The 20,843-nt window shown below is 27.0% G+C and overlaps 1 protein-coding gene and 1 long non-coding RNA gene across 3 annotated transcripts in view; one reads left to right on the top strand and one right to left on the bottom strand.

Moving 5' to 3' along the window:
• LOC107454720 (uncharacterized) overlaps positions 1-2,424 on the top strand; it is a 59,667-nt gene extending 57,243 nt beyond the window's left edge. Inside the window, exon 5 of one of the 2 annotated variants that reach the window (XR_001585490.3) lies at positions 975-2,424. This is a non-coding gene — a long non-coding RNA (uncharacterized lncRNA). The remainder of the gene's footprint in view (positions 1-974) is intronic. The other variant, XR_011637003.1, reaches the window with a different exon arrangement.
• Positions 175-20,082, bottom strand: LOC107454715 (NADH dehydrogenase (ubiquinone) complex I, assembly factor 6 homolog sicily; the record flags this gene model as incomplete). The annotated part of the gene is given in 9 exon segments (XM_043044838.2): positions 175-388; positions 3,751-3,807; positions 3,920-4,021; positions 6,028-6,161; positions 10,459-10,561; positions 13,937-13,993; positions 16,564-16,605; positions 18,478-18,558; positions 19,983-20,082. Coding segments are annotated over 9 exon segments (805 nt in total), but the record flags the coding sequence as incomplete, so codon positions are not given.
• Positions 20,083-20,843: the final 761 nt, after the last annotated feature.

Below are 20,843 nucleotides of genomic sequence, written 5' to 3'. Positions count from 1 at the left end.
CATCTCCCAAATCGTAACCACAATATCTATAGATTGTTATTTTTTCCCATCACAATACATTATAAAACTATGCAAACACTTTTTATTCTTATTTCTACAGTTTAGACTGACACTTTACAAAGTTTAACTTAATATATTTTCCACAGACTAATATGTAAAAATTAAGATACCAAATAACAGTAATACAATTTATTAAATATGTAACGTTACAAAATTGCTACTTACAAAGAAAAAATGATGAAAAATAAATTAAGCCGTACTAAAATTTGTTAAGAAATTTGTGTTTCCATAACTGAAATGGCAGCCAACTATTTCTAGTTTGATTGCTTAAATGAAATACGTCAAAATTTGATTTTTGCAGATTTTTCAAGTAGAGTTCACAGGAAACCTAAAATAGAAAAAAGATTTATTTTAAAATATTTCTTATAATTACTAAAGCACATTTTCAGCGTGATGTAATTGATTTTGTAATTTCGACTGTCAGATTTATTAATCTTAATTTTTCTTATTTCTGAGATATCATACAGTAACTGTGCAACCAGAAATACTGCTTAAATCCTTTATTTATTTAGTGGGGAAAAAATGTGATTTTACAGATTTTTAAAAATTATTACTTTTGATTACATTTTTTAAGTATTTATTATTATTAACTTATAGAATGGTAAAGTATACAAAATTACATTATTTTGCATAGTGTATAGTTTTTGTGAGAGAATTTAAAACGTGAACAGAATCAGTTAACTGCCACATTCTTAAATTTTATATTTATCTCCCCTCCCCCATACCTTTGGAGGGTCAAGAAATATCTAAACCTGTTAAAAAATATCCGATTTAAAAATAAAAATTTCATTTGAACAAACTAATAAGCATAATTAAGGTTAGACCCTCGAAGCATTAACATTTCATTTTATTAGGTGAAAATCCAATCACTAGATTAAAAGTTGTTTGATGATAAAATTCTGTTCAACTTTCAGGTAACAGGAGAAGCCTGCATGTTGGGCAGTTTGGAAAGATTTTAATACTACCCTCGAAGAAAAGAGACTTAAGGTGGCCGCTGGTAAGCGCCGTCTGGACGGGTGCTCTGGTACCAGTGATGTTTGGGGGGTACGAGCCAGGAAACATTGCTTCATTACGCCAGATCACACAATCTGTTGCACTTTTAATTTGGCTGCATTTTGAATGGTTACGTTTCACCAAAAAATTTGGCTTTAAATGTGTAGTAGATACAAAAAAGGAATATTAACAATACTTTGTAAATATCACACGGAAAAATTTAATGATTGATCAGATAGGATGAAAGTGGATGCGCAACCATATTCCTGCAATAAGTTCTGAGTTGTCTGTTCTTAAAAAAGCAAAGAAGACATTGAAAATTACGAAAAACTGGTAAACTTCTGTTTTTTTGTTTTTTTTTCTTTTTAAAAATTTTGTCAAGTTTGATGTGTAGATGGAAGATAAGTGAGTTTGAAATTTTTTATGCCGTTTTTATTCAGATAACAATGGGCAACTTTTTTGCAATAAAAAGAAATTCAACTCATTCTAATGTTTAAGAGAATATAAATTTGAAAAATTGTTCAAAAAACAATGCAGTGAAAACAGGGGTCTGTCCAGACCAAATTTACTACCGTTTAGCGGTGCTTTCACAAATTCAACTTTAGGAAAAACAGTAGTTTCATAAAATACTTTTTCTTAAAATTTTATTTTAGCATATAATTTTTAATTTTTCACAAATTATGTCTAAAAATAGTTACCTCTCAGAAAAACTTAGAAACAGACCCCTGCATAAGTTAAATTCAACTCTCAATCACAGATTAAGGTGATGCCAGTCAACTGAATCAATGGTTTATACCTCATTATTACTAAAATTTTTTAGCACGCAGATAAATAAGAGATCGGATTGCATTTATAATAAGACATTCCTTTCAATTTGAAGAACAATGGGAATGAATGGTTTATGTTTATTTTTCACAAAAATAACAATTGAATTATCATCTGTTGTATTTTGAGAAATCAACAGCATAAATGTGTTGTACTAGAGAAAAATTGTCCCAGTCCCTAGCAAAATTCATTTTCTTCTTCTCAAAGCCATCTTTTACTAGCATAAATCATTTTTTCCCCATGATCTTCATTTGCTAACTACAACCTTTTACAGTTATAAGGATACAAGCCGCATTCTTAAATAATGTTACACATTCCTGTTAGAAATTTTTCTACATTTTGAATTTATTTTATGAGTTCTTTTTACTTGCTTATGCGCAGTAAACAAAACTTTGTGTTTTCCTTCGTTTTTTTCTTTTTGTCTTTATTTATTATGTTATATATATATATCATTTCTTTTGAAATAATTGTACATAAACAGGTAATAAAAGACAAGGGATAAAAAAGGAGAAGAATAAAATGATTATTATCTAAATATGATATATTTTTCATCCATTTCAACAATGAGTGACTGAGTAAAATCAAAAATTTTTGTGTACACACACACATATATATATCAGGGTGCGTAGCGTTTGTAAAAAGTACTTAAAGGTGCTTTTTTCAGCTGGTGTTTTTAAAAAGTGCTTTTTTTCCAAAAAAAATTTTTTTTTTCTTCAGTGATATCTGGCGGATCCCCTGCATTTCACGAAAAATGGGGTGTTTGCTACGTAATCATTCACACGGACTTCATGTCGTACCCACGTTATGACTTGCGCATGCGCGCACACTCGAAACTGAAACCCGAGTGCTCTAATTCGGATAGAGTCAGATCCTTAATAAATGTTTTTCTTTTTAATTTATTTTAATTTTGTTTTACTTCTAACACTTTTTTGACGTAGGGGGTAAGGGTACTTTTTGTTTGAGTTCAGGGTCAAGTTGAATTCACTCAAAGATGTGGGAAAGTACTGATTGTTTTGATTTATGTCCGTTTCTTTTTGGGGTTTTTTTAAAGCTAAAACTCTTTATAAGAACTTTTTGTTTTTCAATAATATCATTGATTGAATATGAATTTTTTGAGTGCTTGAAAAGTTTTTAAAAAGTGCTTATTTTTGATTCAAAGATTTGGCTACGCACCCTGCATATGCATATACTATATGTATGTATGCATGTTAAAGTTTTTATACATTCAATTTGACTATAAAACAAAAGTATTTTTGTAAGCGACATTAAAGGCAAAATAAACTTTTAGAAATGTTGTATTTTAAGAAGAAAAAAAATATTACATTACCACTAATAAAAAAACAAATCCATGTTTTTGCACATTCCCAGATTCATCAATAAATTCGTATATTTTGTTTAAAAAAAACTATTTTTCTCTGATTATAAGGAAATGAATTATGAATTAAAATTTAATTTTAAAAAAATTCAGTGTTGTACTTCATTATAGACACACAACTTCTTAACTTCAGAGTTGGCTAAGAAAAACTATTCAGATATTTATTTTTCCAGGCGAAAATTAGCTATTAATTATTTGTAAAAAAAGTTTAAATAAATATAGTTTTTATATTTAGCTGAAAAATGAATTTCTGTTATAACTCCAGATGTAATGGAGAAAAAAAATATGTTTCTTCTAAGCTTTTTATTAATTAGTCAATAAGAATTAAGGCTGTTGTTATTATTTCAATATCACTTAAATAATGGATTTTAAGGAAACCTTGAAATACTAGGTCCACAAAAAGGTGGGGGGGGGGGTTACCAGACTTATAGATGCTAAAATAAATGCTTCCAAAATCACAACAATAAAATTATAAAGAAAAGTAACACAATACTTACTGAAGGTAGAAACATTGACTTCACATGCTTTGATACATCTTTATTTAGCTTCCTGGCCTTTAATAAATAAATAAATTTAAATAGAACCAGAAAATTAAAAAAAAAAAAAAAAACATAACACACTTTAATAATCCAATTTTAAAAAAGAAAAAAAAAGGCATATACAAACCAAATTTAAATGCTGGTATGCTACTGATGATAAATCGTAAACTGCATCATTCAACTTTTGTCCTCTTTCACCTCGAAATAGAGAATCTTGCGATATTTTATGCTGTAAAAAAAGGAGATAGGCTTGAGAGAAATTATTATGATACTGAAAAAAAAGCCAACATTATTTATTGCATACGTAACTGTTATATGATAGAAATCCGTCATTTTATACAATACCTAGGCAATGCATATAATTCTGAAATCAAACGGATAAATAAAAAATCTAACTTTTAACATATTGCCTAGGCATGGCATACTTAGGCAATTTATTCGACTATTCACCAAATGATAAACTGGCAAAGTGTGAAATATGATTAATGCATTGCACATAGTATGACTAAAATTATTACCATACCGTACACAGGGGTGATTGCGAGCCCAAGTCAAAATTCCGGAAAATTTCCTGGGTTTAAAAAAAAAACCCAGTTTAAATTGAAAAATTAGAAAATTTTACCTTTTTCTCAATATTTCTTAGTTTACTTAAAATATATTTAAAAATTTTCACATACCTATATCATTTACACATACTTATGATGACCTGGAGAAGTAATTAAAATTTACAAATATGTCTTTCTTTTTGGAGTTAATGATTATAACAACTATTTACTGATAAAAAATGAATATTAATTATGAAAATAAGCTTATAAAGTATCCCTCTGGCTCTCCCTTACAAACAAATAAAATAAACTGTGTTTTTAAGTTCCAACTTTGAAAATTTGATTTCCGGAAACTTCTGTGATCAATGATTTTTTGAAACGTCTGGACCTTCGATCTCCGGAAACTTCCGGATCACTGCTAACAAAAAATCCGGATTTTTTCCGGAGCACAATCAGCCCTGCGTACATGATGGAAAATAGGTTGTAAGTATTTTCAATTACCCAGTATTCCCTACACCCATTTCTTTTTAATTTATTTAAAAGACCCTGTCCATTATTCCTTACATCGATGTTTTAAGCAAAAATAAAATAATGAGCAGTGTTTTTCTTGATGGTTTCCTAGCACATAACTATACAATCATACTTTGTCTAAAGAGCATTTTATTCAATCGTATAAAATGCCTTGGTAAAATATATAATAATTTTTATATTTCATACTTTGCCTATAAGTACCAGGCATTGTATACAATGCCAAGATTTTGTACATTATAAGGTAATGCACCTGTTTAAATAGATACTTTACTAAAACAAAGTTATTGTAGATTACAGCAAATTTTTACAAGTACTTCTAACCACATTACACTCATCATAAAAATATTTTTAAAATTTACCCAGAGGTACAGAAGTTAAGAATTTAATTAAGTTAAGTTAGAATACAGAGGTTAAGAATACAATAAATATTGTATTCCTAAATAATATTGAGGAATACAACACCTGCATACTAACAACAGAAATCATGTTATTAAGAGAGACCTGTAAAGTCAATGAAGCTTGTTTATGAAATTTTTGATTTTAATTGCTTACAAATAATGAAACATACTCTATACTGTCAGTAGTAAAGAAAAATGTTTTTATTTTCATCTTTTGTATTTTAACAATTGCATTTTAAAGACCAAGACAAGATAGTTATCACCTAAAACTGGAATGTTAAATTTTTGTATTTCTACAACTTTTGTTAAAAAAAAAAAAAAAAATTGTTAATTTAAAACTTTTTCCCAAGTAAACACAACTCCTTTTTTAATGCTTTCTCAACTATTTCTCATTATTAGATATCACTGGATTTTCATTTTAACCATAAAGACAAAATATTTAAAACGATAAAAAGAAAACATAATTATCAAGTTAAAAAACAAACTGTTTTAACACAAACTTTAAATGTTTTTATGCAATTTTATTACTATCCAATTATCTTTGTCCTAAAATTGATATCATAGTCTTGTCAAGCATGGCTCCTTTAGAAACGAAATGTCGCATTGTGGTGACTTACATACTCAGCTATATAAATCAAGGATATAACAAGAAATACTGGAAATCTGGCAGTGATAAAGTAAAATAAATTAGTGCAATTCTACAACTTCAACAAAATCCATATAAACATAAAAAAAGGGTGAAATGAAATACTTTTAAATACTTTGCTAGCTAACTCCAAAGGTAAGTAAAGCCGTCGTCTAGATGCATTGAATGGTATTCCTCGAAGAACATTACAAATACCTTGGCATTTACCAATGTGAGAAGCTACATGATCACAGTGAATATCTGTGACACCTAAATAACAAAATAATAAAAAATTCAGACATGTGATTGCTGGCAAAAGAAATTATCTGAAATTTTTTTTGCACAAAAGTAACATTTATAAAATTTTAAGTGAGGAAAGAAAAAAAAATTACTGTTAATCATTAATACATAAAGGAATACATTTTGAAAAAAAAATATATCTTCCTCTTTTTTGCACTATGCATGGCATAAAAAAATGAATTTAAAAACCTATGAAACCTACAGCAACAACTGTAAAAAAATTGAAGACAAAACCATATGTATTTGCGCCAAAATTACCCGAATCAGGAGCACACGTCAGAGAGAGATTAATTAAATTAACGTTTCAAAATTCATGTGTAATATTGTATTAAAAATATCGAGATTTTAAAGAATATGTGAAAATAAGTAGTGATAGCTGCCGAAAAACTCATTTAAAAGAAAATGATGAATTATCACATTAAATAATGAATACTCAGGTGCGCACCATGCCCAGGGTTGCCACAGTAAAAAATGAACAAAAATAGTTGCTTTTAGTATCCTCAAGCATGAAAATAGTTACCTAAAACTATAAAAATAGTTGCCTGAACAGGAGCAAAAATAGTAGCCAAATAATTAAAATTGTAGCTTAATTGTCAAATACTATGATAAGGACTGGTTGATGTCAGAAATTTTAAATCGTGATGCATTGTCCGTTAGACATCACGATTTAGCATATGTTCAGAAATTACCTATGGGAAATCAATCAAAAATAAATAAATCTATTACAAAAGAAAATATTAATTCTAAACATATTCTACTATAATATCAATATCATTGCTTAATTTTTTCAATTAAAATAATAAAGAAGTCAAAGTGAAAGCAAACCAAAGATTTATTTCATTTTTCTTAAATTAAAAATGATTTAAGATTTATTGGTTTAAAAATAATAATACTGTAACAAAATATTTTACATACGTACATTAAAATTAAACGAAAGTAGAAAACAAACCAAAGAAATGTTCACTTTAGAAAAAAAATTATTTTTTTAAAATTATTTGTTGGGAAAAAAAACCATGCTTTTGAAACATCATTAGATCCTCTTTGATTCAATTATTTAAAATAATATAAAGTAGTATTAACTAATGGTCAAATTCTGTACTGAATAAATGTAAAAATATTTTTACTTATTTATTATTATTTTCGTTTTTGAAAATAAAATTGACTAAAGATTTATTTCTTTAAAAATGACACTGACTATCTAACAAATTTCTTAACAAACAAGTATTGAAAGAATTTTAATAAAATTTAAAAAAAAATACTTTAAGTACTAATGTTAAATTATTAAAAAGCGTCCAAACGTTACTAAACTCTTCTATTTAATTTTTAAAAAAAAATTTTTTTTTTAACTAATAGCCAAATTTTTTTAAAACTTTGTTTTCAGTTTCACAAAAATAAAAGCAAATTAAATAAAGGTAAGCTTTATTTTAATTTTTTTATAAATAAAAACTGAACATTTATTAGTTTAAAAATAATCAAATTATTAAACTCACCTACATTAAATAAATTTGAAAAAAACTAACTTTTTATAACAAAATTAAATACAAAATACCCCTATTAAATTGTATTGCTTAAAATGAAAAATAATAATTGAAAAAAAAACAATGAAGAAACTTTTTTAATTTATATTTTCTTTTCATTGATCTATTGAGTTCAGAACAAAAGTTTAAGATAACAGCGATTATGCAGCAATCGCAAAGTAACAGTAGGTCTACGAAAAATAAGAATAAGTATAAAAAGAACTTCGCTAAGAGTAAAAAAGTCTCCCAATAATCGCCTATTCCTGAAAATAGTTGCTTTTTTAGCCTTTACAGGCAAAAAAAGTCGCAAATAGTCGAATTTTAGTAGCCTCCAGCCTGTGGCAACCCTGCATGCCTTATGATACGAGAATAATCATATCATTGTTCGATATGTTATGGCTTTACAAAATATTTGTTTTTTAAAATTGATATTTTAAAAAATCATGTGGAAGTCAACAGAAATAACTACCAAAAAAAAAACCTATCAAAAAAGTTGACCGAATTTAGTACATATAAAAAAGTAATTACTCTAATGTGTGATTCGAATTTCTCATTCCTTATTTATATTGTATGAAAATATAGGAATTTAAAAAACCATGCAGATATCAGTAGTAATAACAGTGAAAAAGCGAATCAGAAAAACAATGATGTTGTTGCTTCAAAAAGTGACTCAAATGTGCAAGAGTCAAATTTTGAGTGTGGTAATAATGTATAAAAAAATATGGGGATTTAAAAAAAAATTCAAACCAATAATAGCTGCTAAAACGATTCTAACACTGCATGGATATACAATGGTATTTACGTAAAACGAGCCTCCAAAAGTGATTACTCAAATTTCCAACAAAATTTATAGAAAAAATTTCAAATTAAAGATCACATTTTAACATTAGTTAGACTAGGAAATCTACAGAAATACTAAGAAAGAGTTTAATGTAAGGAAATCTTCCTCCGTAAAAAAAGTAGCTTATAACTTTATTCTATCAAACTCTTTCATCATTTATAAAATCGAAGAAAACACTTGAACAAATTATATGATTTCTTAACAGTCAATAGGAATAATCGAAAATAAAAACTTCAATGTTATAAAAAATAATAATAAATTAAATGATTTTTTTCTTCAGTAAATTACGAAACCTATGATAAGGATACTTCTTTTTTTCCGAATGTGTTTAAAAATTGATTAAAAATACAATGAGATTTCAGTGAAACTGATATATTTACCCTAACTTATCCTTATTTGAAAAACTGTTAACTGGAGAAATTTGTTTTCCTTATTTCTTCACAAGCTTGTTCTTCTGGGATTGCGTTTTTTATTTAAAGAGGCAATCGTTGCTTAGAATATTAACTCATTAATGATCAAGTTGCAATGATTCAATGTTTTTCGAGGACTGACAACTGAAAAATAAGTCAAATATATATTCCTTAAAAGTTTTTATTTTATTTGTAAAAGATTAAATGTTCTTAAAATTTTGGAAACTACATTCAAGTTAAACAGAAAAATAAAAAATCATACAATACCAGCCGAGCAATTGATACAGACTCATTGATACTGTTTAAATGCATAGAAATTTTTTTTTATTAAGCTAAGGTCAAAAGGCTGTTCTTATCAGCTCACGAGGCATTTTTTTTATCTCAAAAAAGTATTTTGAGAACAGAAAGTTAATTTCATCTACATTATAACACAAAATGATTTTAAAAATCAAATAAATTTTTTATTTTCAGTGGTAAGAGAATTGAAAGTATTATAAATAAAATGTTTTTACTATAAAAATAGGAAGGAAAAAAAACTTATTACTAAATAAAAAAATTATTTTCATGAATTTTGCTTAAAGATATATGCATACAACTTGTTTATGTATAATATTATCTCAAATATTGTCTTCACATAAAGGGCATCCGTGTGAACTATTAAAATTGAGTTCTAGTACGTTAAAATCCGACCATTAGATCAACAATTATGTAGGGTGTTTCTTTTCTTTTTTTTCCACACTGTAAGTTATATCATGATTTTTGAAAAATAATAATTCTGAAGCAATTTAAAGCACAGTTACAATGAACTGAATACAATAGTTATATGCTTAAAACAATTTTGTGCAAAAATGTCAGGTTTAAAAATAAATAGGGTATTTTGAAGCAGCAATTGCATTATTAACAATTTAGCTATTTATGTAATAAATGTCCTTAAGAAAAAAAGTAAAACAAAAATTTAAACGAGTACAAATATATTTTAATTATTAAATTGTTCACAATATTTCTGTACATCAAGTTTTGCTTTAATAAATTAAAGTCAAACTTCTGTAACTTATAAGATATGTACTATCTTTTAGGTCCTTTATTAAACGTGTTGCTGAAAACAATTGTTTTAGTTCTATTAGCTATTGTAATATATTATTGCACATTTCTGCATTATTATACATTTGATGTATAATAAATCAAATTTTAGAATTATATTTTGACTGAAAAGTTAATAAATTAAATTTAAATACATGTATGTTAGTTGTGAATAATAAGATGTAAAATAAAAAAGGAAAAATTTGACCTTTTCTTAATGAAAACTCAAATAAGTTTAAATATACAATAAAGAACATTTGCAACTTTTTTATGGTTAAAAAGAAAATGCAGATCTTGTACATTTTAAAAATACCTACATTCTACCACATTAAATCTTTAATAATCCCAGAAAAATATCACTGAAATTAAATAAAAGGAACATAAAAAAGATTTTACTGCTAGTAAGATAACATATTTACCAAATGCCTGCAAAATCAATAAATACACAGGCACAGCAGAATTATCACAGTAGTTTTCTAAGTCCTTTATAGAGAAAAATGGCTTATCATTTAAAAGAGTTTCCTGAAATCAACAAAGACATGAAACTATTGGTTGTATGCTTAATAATGGCTAAACTTATTTACAAAATGTAACATAAAAATAAATATTAGGACAAAAGCAAAATGCCTACATCTGCTTATCTTTAAAAGTTTGAACATTCAAGAAACTAGTAAAATTTTAATACTTTAAACCTTTGAATGCCTTTATAAAAATATCTACTAATCACATTTTTTTTTCACAATAAATAACAAAAACAACAGCTGGTTTAAATTGGAGACAAACAAATATGTAAATAAGAGAAGTTAAAGTGCTAAATAGTTATTTTAAAACTTGCAATTTAATAATATATATAAATATTTTTACATAAATTTATAATAATACACAGTAAGAAAAATTATTACTTAACCTTCCGTTAGTCGCGCACTTGTTTCCGACATGGTTAATCGCGTTGCACCTATGAGGTGTTTCTGATTTTTTGAAAGCCAAATGAAATTTAGTCTAGTTTAAATAGTTAATTGTTACCAATTTAAGACTCTTTAGAGAGATAAATATCAAAAAACTTATTCAGCGAAGTACCGAAGATAAATTTTTCTTGCTCCCGCGTCGGATCTCTTCCTCAAGCACAAGATGTTCAACCAATTGACGCAAGAAGGTTCTGCGGTTTTTTACTCCGTAACCATTTTCTGTGTATATAACTCGACCATTTATACCTGCTACGTTGAGAAGGACAGAAAATGAGATAAAATATTTATATTTAATTCAGAAAAATATTATATCCATAATACTTGCGTCAATGGTCGCGCTGCACCAGAGGGGTGATTTGAGCGGTTCCAACTCTCCATCGACATGTCCTAAGGTCGGTTTTACACGGACATTTGAGTAATCCAAAGTTAGGAACATAACATTAGGCTCGACCCCCGGAAAAATCTATTGACGGCAAAGGAGGTGGATTTGCAGTAGGGATGCACCTGTGAGGTGCGCGCGACTAACAGAAGGTTAAACAAATGTTAGGTGATTTATATCATCCAAATCATTGAAATATTACTGATTACACATATTTTGGTGCACTATTTATTTGAAGTGCAATTATTTGTTATATCACATTTAATTTTATATATGGTAAAATAAATTAAATAATGAAGGAATAAAAGATTGTAAATGGCCTATAGCTCAACATCATCAAATGTATCAATTGTCTAATGATAGCTTCTAAATTATGCTTTTCATTATTTCTATGTATTACTCATATTAACCATGTGGTAGTCAACAGCTTAGACTTCAGAATTCTGTAAGTAAAAAACTCACATTTCTTTGAGGTTTAAGGCAAATTGATGATAGTTTTACCTAATCAGTGGGGACAATGACATCATAAAAACTAATATACGATATAAATACTTTAGTCATTCAAACTGGTTGAAAAATTCCAGCAGATTATCCTCGTCACTGCAAGTGACTGTGAGTCTTAGATTATATAGAGATTTTTTTTTTAGAGCTGCAATTTACTTTTATTTATGACAGAATTATTTATATTTGCACATAATATAATTTTTATACTTAAAAAAGTTATAAAAATAAATGAATGAATTTTTGTACAAATAATTTTAAAATTATTGAAAAGGCACTACTGGAAAATATCATAGTGAATAAAGGATATTATCTAAGACACATAACAGGGAATAGTTATTGGTAGGGAAATGGGCAAACAGATAAGCAATCCTGTGTAAAGGGACATTCACATTGGATGTGGAAAAAATTGCTTATGCAAATTCGGGTATACGAACAATAACCTGATAGAAGAGTTTTTCACAGATATTTCATCAATAAGTCTCTCATTCACATCTCCAAATTTGCAAACATGAATTTTTCATATTCCGTGTGAATAATTTTTACTTTTTTGGCTGATGAAAGTCGATTGATGTCCGATGTCCAGAAAATAATTTTGTCAGTTAATCCACAACGGCAGATTGTACGCAGTGATGATTTCCATGTTTCTTAACAGGTAATCTGCCAATTAAACAAAGGAAATTACACAAATATCTGAAAATAGTCATCAGACGTTCCAAACAAAAGCCATCAGCTAGGATACGGAGCTCAAAAATTGACATGGTTGATGCATGGCTTAGGTTGATTAGTAGAATATCTTTGTGCTTGCTTCTTTATTTGAATTGCAAATACCAATTATAACAATAATCTTTAGTTGACTGCTGCATAGCTTAGCCACGTTTTCTTGCTAAAGCTGTGAATATTAGTGATAACTATTATCTACAACTAGTATACAACATTACCTATCCATGTTTCTTTGCCTGTACTGAAACTGTTAACAAAAATAATCATTAGCGTATGAAGAGTATGAATCATTAATGTTATTAATACCATTACTTGTGAACCAAGACCATGTATTATGAACACTAAGACAAGTTTCCGTTATCTGTAAATCACAACAGAAAATTATGAATGTTAATATCAGCTACTATAAATAATGAAATGATAACTGTGGAATGACTACTATAATTAATGGATTACATGGAATGATAACCATGGACTCCATAATAATAACCTTGTTTCAGTTTCTTGGTTTTCCAAAAAAAATAAAAACATATAAAAGAATCTGGCTTTGAGTCTTCATAGATTATCTATTCTTCATAGATCATCACTAGATATAATTATATCAAAAATCTTTACATTTTTCATTTTCAGAATCAATGCCTACAAATACTCCAAAATGAACCTACCTATTTACTTGCATTCTTCAATCATTCACATTATATTTATTATGTTAAGTTTTAAACATAAAAGATATTAGCAACTGAGACATAGCATTTTTAAAAAATAATAATAATAATTTTTGCAAAATATAAAAATCTTAAGGTTACTGCAAACTGGGAAATATGATAATGATGAATTGAAATTTTAACATTTCCTTTCAAAACAATAAATGTTTGATTCAGCATCAGCTTTGGTTAAATTTTCTATGTATTACTGAATAGACAAAATTAAGTAATAGAACAAAAGAAAATCTAAAAAACATTTTTGCAGCACAGTAAAAGTTGAGAACAATTTTGATTATAGGACATTTTTATTGATTTAGATGAGACAAAAATAAATTTAAATGAAATTCTTAACACTAATAAAGGAGGGACTAATTAGAATTATATATAATTATATTTACTCAGATTATCTCACAATGTTGCCACTCCTTGTCTTAAATCTGGTCATGGCCACTTTTTGCTGTCAGTTAATTGATTGTTTTTTTTTTGCTCTATTAGTTGAAGTTAATTGATTGTTTTGTTTCCATTGTTTACACTTTCATCAATTTTGCAAAGTTATTTCTCAGTTTGCAACTGCCCTTAGTATCTTAAAATCTATAGGGTTAAGGCGGAGAAAATACCTACTCACTCGACTATTGATTAAACGAAGAAACCAAGCCTTGGATAATTTCTTCTGTTTTAGAATCTAAAAATATAATGCCAAAAACAAAATTATGAATTTATGGCACAAAATGTATTGATTAAAATTTGGCTAATATAGCTCATGAATTTTATTTTAATTAAAGAAAACTTGAAAGTAAAGTAAAACTTTTGATGTATACACATAAGCAAAATCAAAAGAACTATCATAGATCAAGATAAAGGGGGGGGGGACTATTTTAACTAAACAATAATTTAACAGATTAATTATAAATTCATTTGATCATAGAATAATAGATATGTGATAAAACATGTATTTAGAATAGAAAATATTTGCCAAACGTCACATTTTGCAAAAAGGAAGTAGAAGTGAAAAATGAAACTTTATTTATTAAACTAAGCAATAATACAAAGAAACATAATAATAATAAAAAACATGGGTAAAAAAAATATGTTCTGTTTTAGTTTAGTAAAATTCTGTTAGGTTTAGAAAAATTCTGTTAGGTTTAGAAAAATTCTGTTAGGTTTAGAAAAATTATAATCAAACATTTAATAAAAAAAGAAAAATTTTACCTAAATTTTAGATTTAGTTATAGCCACTTTAGGTCGATCATATAAGGATGTAATTTTCAATTAAATCATTACTTAGAGAAAGTATTTTTTTTTCCTTCAAGCAAATGTTGCATGATAGGCATAAGTTATACATATGTATTAATTATAGTTCTTTGCAGAATACAAAACTGTACAAAGATATCATTTCAAAATTTAATCAAACACTTGAATTAAAAGAAACAACTAATGATTCAAAATTTATAGGCATTGAGATTTCACTAAAAGAAAACGGAATAGGGTTTATCTCAAACTCATTACATTGAATCTTTAATGAAAAAATATGGTTTGGAAAAATGCAAGAAAACAAATATCCCCATAACTAAAGGTGAAGATAGATGTTTTAATCCTACTGATAATTTAGTAAATCAGACTGTTTATCAGGAAATCGACGGTGAACTTTAATAATTAGCAAATAAAACCCAACCAGATATTGCTTTTGGAACTAACTATTTAAAAAATGTCCTGAAAAAAACATTATGTTTTGGCTAAAAGAGTTTTGAAATATTTGAATGTTTCAAAAGACAGAGTCATGTCTTATAGTGAAGAATTCGGATTTTTAAACTGTAGTGCGGATGCAAGTTAGGGCAATGCAGAAGGAGGAAAATCTTTTTCAGTTTGTGTAATTATGATAGGTAATTATCTTTTAACATGGAAAAGTAGAAAACTAAGATATATAGGACACGTGAAGCTGAATTATTTGCTGTAGCTGACACAGCTAGAGAACTTACTTGGATAATAAATATGTTAAATGAAATGAACTGTAAAAATTTTATAAATGCTCCTGTTACTATATTTTCTGATAGCCAAGCTGCTATTGATTGGTTGAATAATGGAAAGTCTTCTAACGAAACCAGACACGTAACTTTCAAATTTCATTTTGTGAGAGACACGATTCAAGATAAAACATTAAAAAGAGTTTATAACAATATTAATTATAGTATTTCTAATTTCTCAACAAAAGCTGTAATGTGTGAGAAGCTATTTTTCTCTTTTGAAAAAATAAGTTTAATTTGAAATTACATAGAGAAAACTGATATTTTTTATATGCATTGTAGTTTATATCAAAAAGTAAAATCCTTCTCGAAGGTGGAGATTGTTTTCATTCCCAGGAAAGGACTGCTACTTTTTCTTTTTAAATTTGTATGTATCTGTCTGATTAATGTCAATTAACTTTTATTTTCTGCCTGAATCTCGATCTGAACGGTCCACAACACCAAATAAATAAAAAAATTAATGATTTATTTTTAAAAATTCATTTAACTTGATTTTTTTCTTAATAAAAACCAACGTTAATTTCTGCATAAATTTTGGCTTAAATAAGCTCTATTATTACTGAATAGAACATTAAACATGTTAAAAACATAACATAAAATAATACCAAGCTTAATGTTTAAAATAGTTCAAGTTATGTTTTTATAGACAAACAAAGTTGCTTCATGCATTTGATAGGAACTTTAAATTTTCATAGTTTAGTTTAATTCTTTTTTCTTTTGTGTTCATAGAACAAATTCATAGTACTAAATTTTACAAATGAACTTTTGGAAAAATTCTTTATCTTCCAATAAGTAGTACAAATAAAACAAACAAAAACAGTTTCGCCCATTTTGAAAAGTTAACATAATTTTGTAATATTTTATTATTCATAAAATCTTAAATGAAATGAAAAAAAAAAATTATATTGCTAAAAATTATTAATTTAAAAAAATAATAATAACAAAATTAAACATTTATTAATTTTGTGTAGAAATTTCAGATGAGTAGATAGAAACAATATTTTTTTATATCACTGTTTCTTGCATGCAACTGATTTTAAGCTATTATTTTCAGGACTGGTTGAATAGATATTTTAATAGTTCATAAAAAAACAGAGTAAATATACAATTCTCAATTTAAGAGCAAATGAGAAAAAATCAGTCTTGGCTCTTGCAGCAATAACAATATATTATTTATTTATTTATTATAAGTGTTTCAATAAAAAATTTCTTAAACTGACGGAAAATTTACCTTTGACAACTCTATAGCAACAGGTTGTTCAGGAGGATGACCCTAAAAATAATGTATTTCCATTATCCAAATCCAAGCAAAAAATTTTAAAAAAATTAAAAAATAGGCACTGAATATTTTGAAATGTGATGTTTCAAAGTTCCATATTAAATTACAAACAAGAAATGAAATTTAAAAACAAAATTAATAAATACAATGAAGAAGTCTATAATTAAGTTTGTTCAATAGTAAATTAACACAATTTTAAATTTGCTTTTTTTTTCATTTTTTTTAAAAATATTCATTTCATAGCATTCATTATATTTAATGTTTAACTCGATATATGAAGGAAAAAAAATCTAACAGTCACCCAAACCATTGTTTTGGGTGTTTAACATTAGAATACATTTTGTTTTACTGAATTGGTTGTTTTAACAATAACTAAAGAAATTTAATTTCTTTTTATCTGAAAATGGAAGATAATTTTCTTAAAGTGAGTAGATATTTTATAGAATTACGTTGCCCACTCTGGTCAAACACCTTTTTCCGTTTTACTGGCAGTAGCAAGATTCCACACTCATTTTTGTTTTGTTTTTTCTTTTTTGCTGGCAAAAACTGATTCTGGTGATTTTTGAAATCCTCATTTGAAGTAAAAGTTTTAACATCTAAAAGATTTTGTAGACAGCCCATTTCTCATACTCGGAGATGATGACCTTCTAAAATTGATCATTTTCTAAACGTTTGAGAAGCAAACCACAGAGATCAACACAACAGCACAAATTTCTTCCAATAAAAATGAGGAACCCATGTGTCACAACTTGAGATTTGGTTGAGATGTTTCAAATCCTCATGACCAGATGAATTCAATCAATTTAACCTCTTAGTCATCTCATGAGTTACTATTCACCAGACAGCATCAATTAATGCCTTTATTATGTCTTGATTAGCTGTATCTGACCTTCCAGTACTTGGTACATCTTCATCACCAAAATTTTACAAACCAGTTTCAGGGCTGACTTTCTACAGACCAGATGATTTTTTTTCGTGCTTGAAAAGCAATTTTACTAATCGATAGTAAGAACATAAAATATGATGAGAATGCAGTTTATCATTTCCATATTATTATTATGTAAATTAAAAGTAACAATAATTTAATTGTATCGTAACTACCACTACAATTATTAAATTCCCAATAACGAGTATAAAAGACATGTTAACTCGATTGTCTTCTGAGGTATTTTCGTATAGATGATGGTTGACGTCATCGGTAGCCTCTCACTTTGTTGACTTTTGGATGTGAACACATTTAGTTTAATGGATGAAACACACTGAATAGTTGATTTGCTAATTGTGACAGCAACATTGTGACCTCACTCTATTGCTACTCTGTCCCAATCACACACAACGGAGCTTGCATACCCTCGACTGCTAATTGCAACATGCGAATAACCACACACACAACCGTGATCTTAATATAGCTCTCCTAGCCTTTCGCAAAACAGCAACAAATCAACTAGTGACATCCATTCATTGAATTCTATCTCAGATAAAATTCTGGTAGGAAAGAAATGAAGCGTAACTACCACTTCAATTATGAAATTCCTAATCACAGTATATAAGACATGTTAACTCGAATTGTATCTTGAGGTATCTTTTAATAGATTACTGTTGACACTGTTGGAAGTCAAACCCAACATAACTAATAATAAAAATATGTGGAAACCATTTTTATTACTCATTTTGCATATATTCATTCTACAAACATTAACAGAATAACTATTAAGTGTTTTATAAGCGAATTATAAGTTTTTGTTAGTATACTTAAAAAAATGCATTACGAAAATATTAAATAATTTATAATATTTATACATTCACTTAAGAAAAAAGCCTGAGCAAAAACAATACTAAATGAAACAAAACATTAATTAAACTTACTGAAAACGTCTTATCGATCGTATCTTTCCAAAATTGCATTCTCATTTCACCAATTGCTGATGTTGAAACTAAATCTCTCACCTGTAAAGCATGAAAATGTTTTTAAACTTGGTTATGATACACAGATTGAAAAAATATTGGTACAATAGATTAGAGATCAAATTTAAAAAAGAAAGATAAATAGTATAAGATAATTGAACATCATTATAATCCCAGTATAAAGTATAATTATTGCCCAGTGGAAAAATAGATGCTTTAAGTTTTGCTTGTCTGCACACTTTTGGACTAGATCAACTTCAACATCATAGTCACAGATAAAGAATTGTAAAAGTCATACAAATCAGGGTAGCATAAGTATTAATAAAAAAGCAGCAAAAGATCAAATAAAAAAATAACAGACAATGATTTTAGAACTACTTGGAGTTGATTGTTTTTCATTTTGAGTTTTTGTTTTGAAGAGGTGTAGCAACAATTTACAGTAAATTATAACATCTAATTTATGTTTTATTGACCCATTGAAGGGATGAAAAGCTGAGTCAACCTTGCCCGGCCCTAGGATCGAACCCAGGACCTGTGGCACGGGAGCATGAAGTGCTGCCACTCAGCCACCGGGCACCCAACATTAATTCTGACTCTAAATATTTGGGAAACTGTAGCGCAAATATGTTGTGAACAAATTTTGAATTTTTCATAGTTAAATAAAATTTAATAATGTGCGTTTCAACATTTTTTCTCTTTCATAAAAATAAATTTAAAGGACTTAAACTTACAAATAAACTATAACTTTAAGTAAAATATAGTTTTTTGAAAATATTTAAATGTCAGGTTGTCTTTTTAATGATAGTTTTACAGAAATACAGCTTTTGCGATTTTTAAAAAAAAAAAAATTCTAATAATTATATATTAAAACTAAAATTTTGAAGTATCTCAATAAATCAAATTTTTCAAATATATAATAATATAAATGTAATAAATTCTGTAAATGTCTAAAAATATAAGGAAAATGGTTTTATTTCACAGAGAAAATAAAAATATTTTGAATATTACACATATACAATTCTAAATTTGTTTTTGCTCTGAATAGATGAATAACGCTTATTCTGAATTGAAATACATAATTAGTCTGTAAATTCTAACAAGCATGAGCCCTAATTAGAACATAAAATATTGAAATAGAAAGACACAAACTTATTAGAATATTTTAAGACAAGTTTAAACATAAATTTTAACCTCATAAATCAGTTTTTTTTTTTAAAGAAAAAGCAAAGCCTTTTCTCCTCCCTTTAAATAACTGATTTAATAGAAATGCTAAAAAAATTATCAAATTTAATAGCGTATTAGAAAAAGCCATGAAACAATATGTTAATACTAACTGCTAATTATTGCTTATTTTTAAATAAATAATTTTATTTTTTTATTACACAAGATAATAAATTTTTTTTTTTCAAATGCATTCAAGAAATCAAAAAGCAAGGATGAATAATCATGATAAACCAATTCATTACCTGTGATACTTCCACATTGAAAGCTCTAATAACAAATGATGCAGTTCGAGCTGGCTCGGACAGTAATAGGGAGCATAAATAGTTTTCATAATCATACTTCCTGAAAATATAAATATTAAAAATGACTACAAATAAATATAATTATTAAAACATGACAGAATAACATATGAAGTTTCAAGTATTGGTCCTTGTGAGCCATTAAAGCTAGTATTGAGAGAGGAATGCTGATTTTTATCATAAAACCCATATTGGAACATAATGTTTTGAAAAGACAGTACCTCTTTAACAAGAATTTGACAACCTTCTAACCAATTCATCTAATGTAGTATAGCAATACTTATTTTATAAGGAAGTCTTAGCATAAAAAGTGAAAATTATTTTTTGTTCTCATATGAAATTATATTTGTAACACTTAAGGATTATGTAAGGCAGTAGTGGGCTTAAAATTCTCTTAATTAAAAGAATGGTTAAAACACCGTTGAATTTATTCTGTTATCCAGGATCTAAAAGGTTAATTGAAAAATGGATCTTTAGCAGGTAGCTTACATATTTTGTGTTAAATATTTCAAGAAGTAGAGGTCAAAAAAATTTACAATTGATAGTAAAAAGTTTTTAATTTATAAAGAACTACAAGATTGGGTAAAAATACTTGGCCCCTTAGTTGAAAAAGCATTTAAAAATCATTACTTTAGTAAAATTAAACCTTTAACCTAAAAATTGAAATCTGGATCTTTTTTAAAAAAAATTTCCCTTCCTGAGCTTATTCTTAAAATCTGAAAATTGTTCAGTCTATTAGAACTGTTTATCGATTTTGACTAGTTTATATGTTTTAAATGTTATTAAATAAAAAAAGTAATTTTT

This window comes from Parasteatoda tepidariorum, chromosome 6 (assembly GCF_043381705.1).
Source record: "Parasteatoda tepidariorum isolate YZ-2023 chromosome 6, CAS_Ptep_4.0, whole genome shotgun sequence".
Classification (NCBI taxonomy): domain Eukaryota; kingdom Metazoa; phylum Arthropoda; class Arachnida; order Araneae; family Theridiidae; genus Parasteatoda; species Parasteatoda tepidariorum.
Note: the sequence above shows the minus strand (reverse complement) of the source record. Positions and strands in the feature narration are given on the sequence as shown.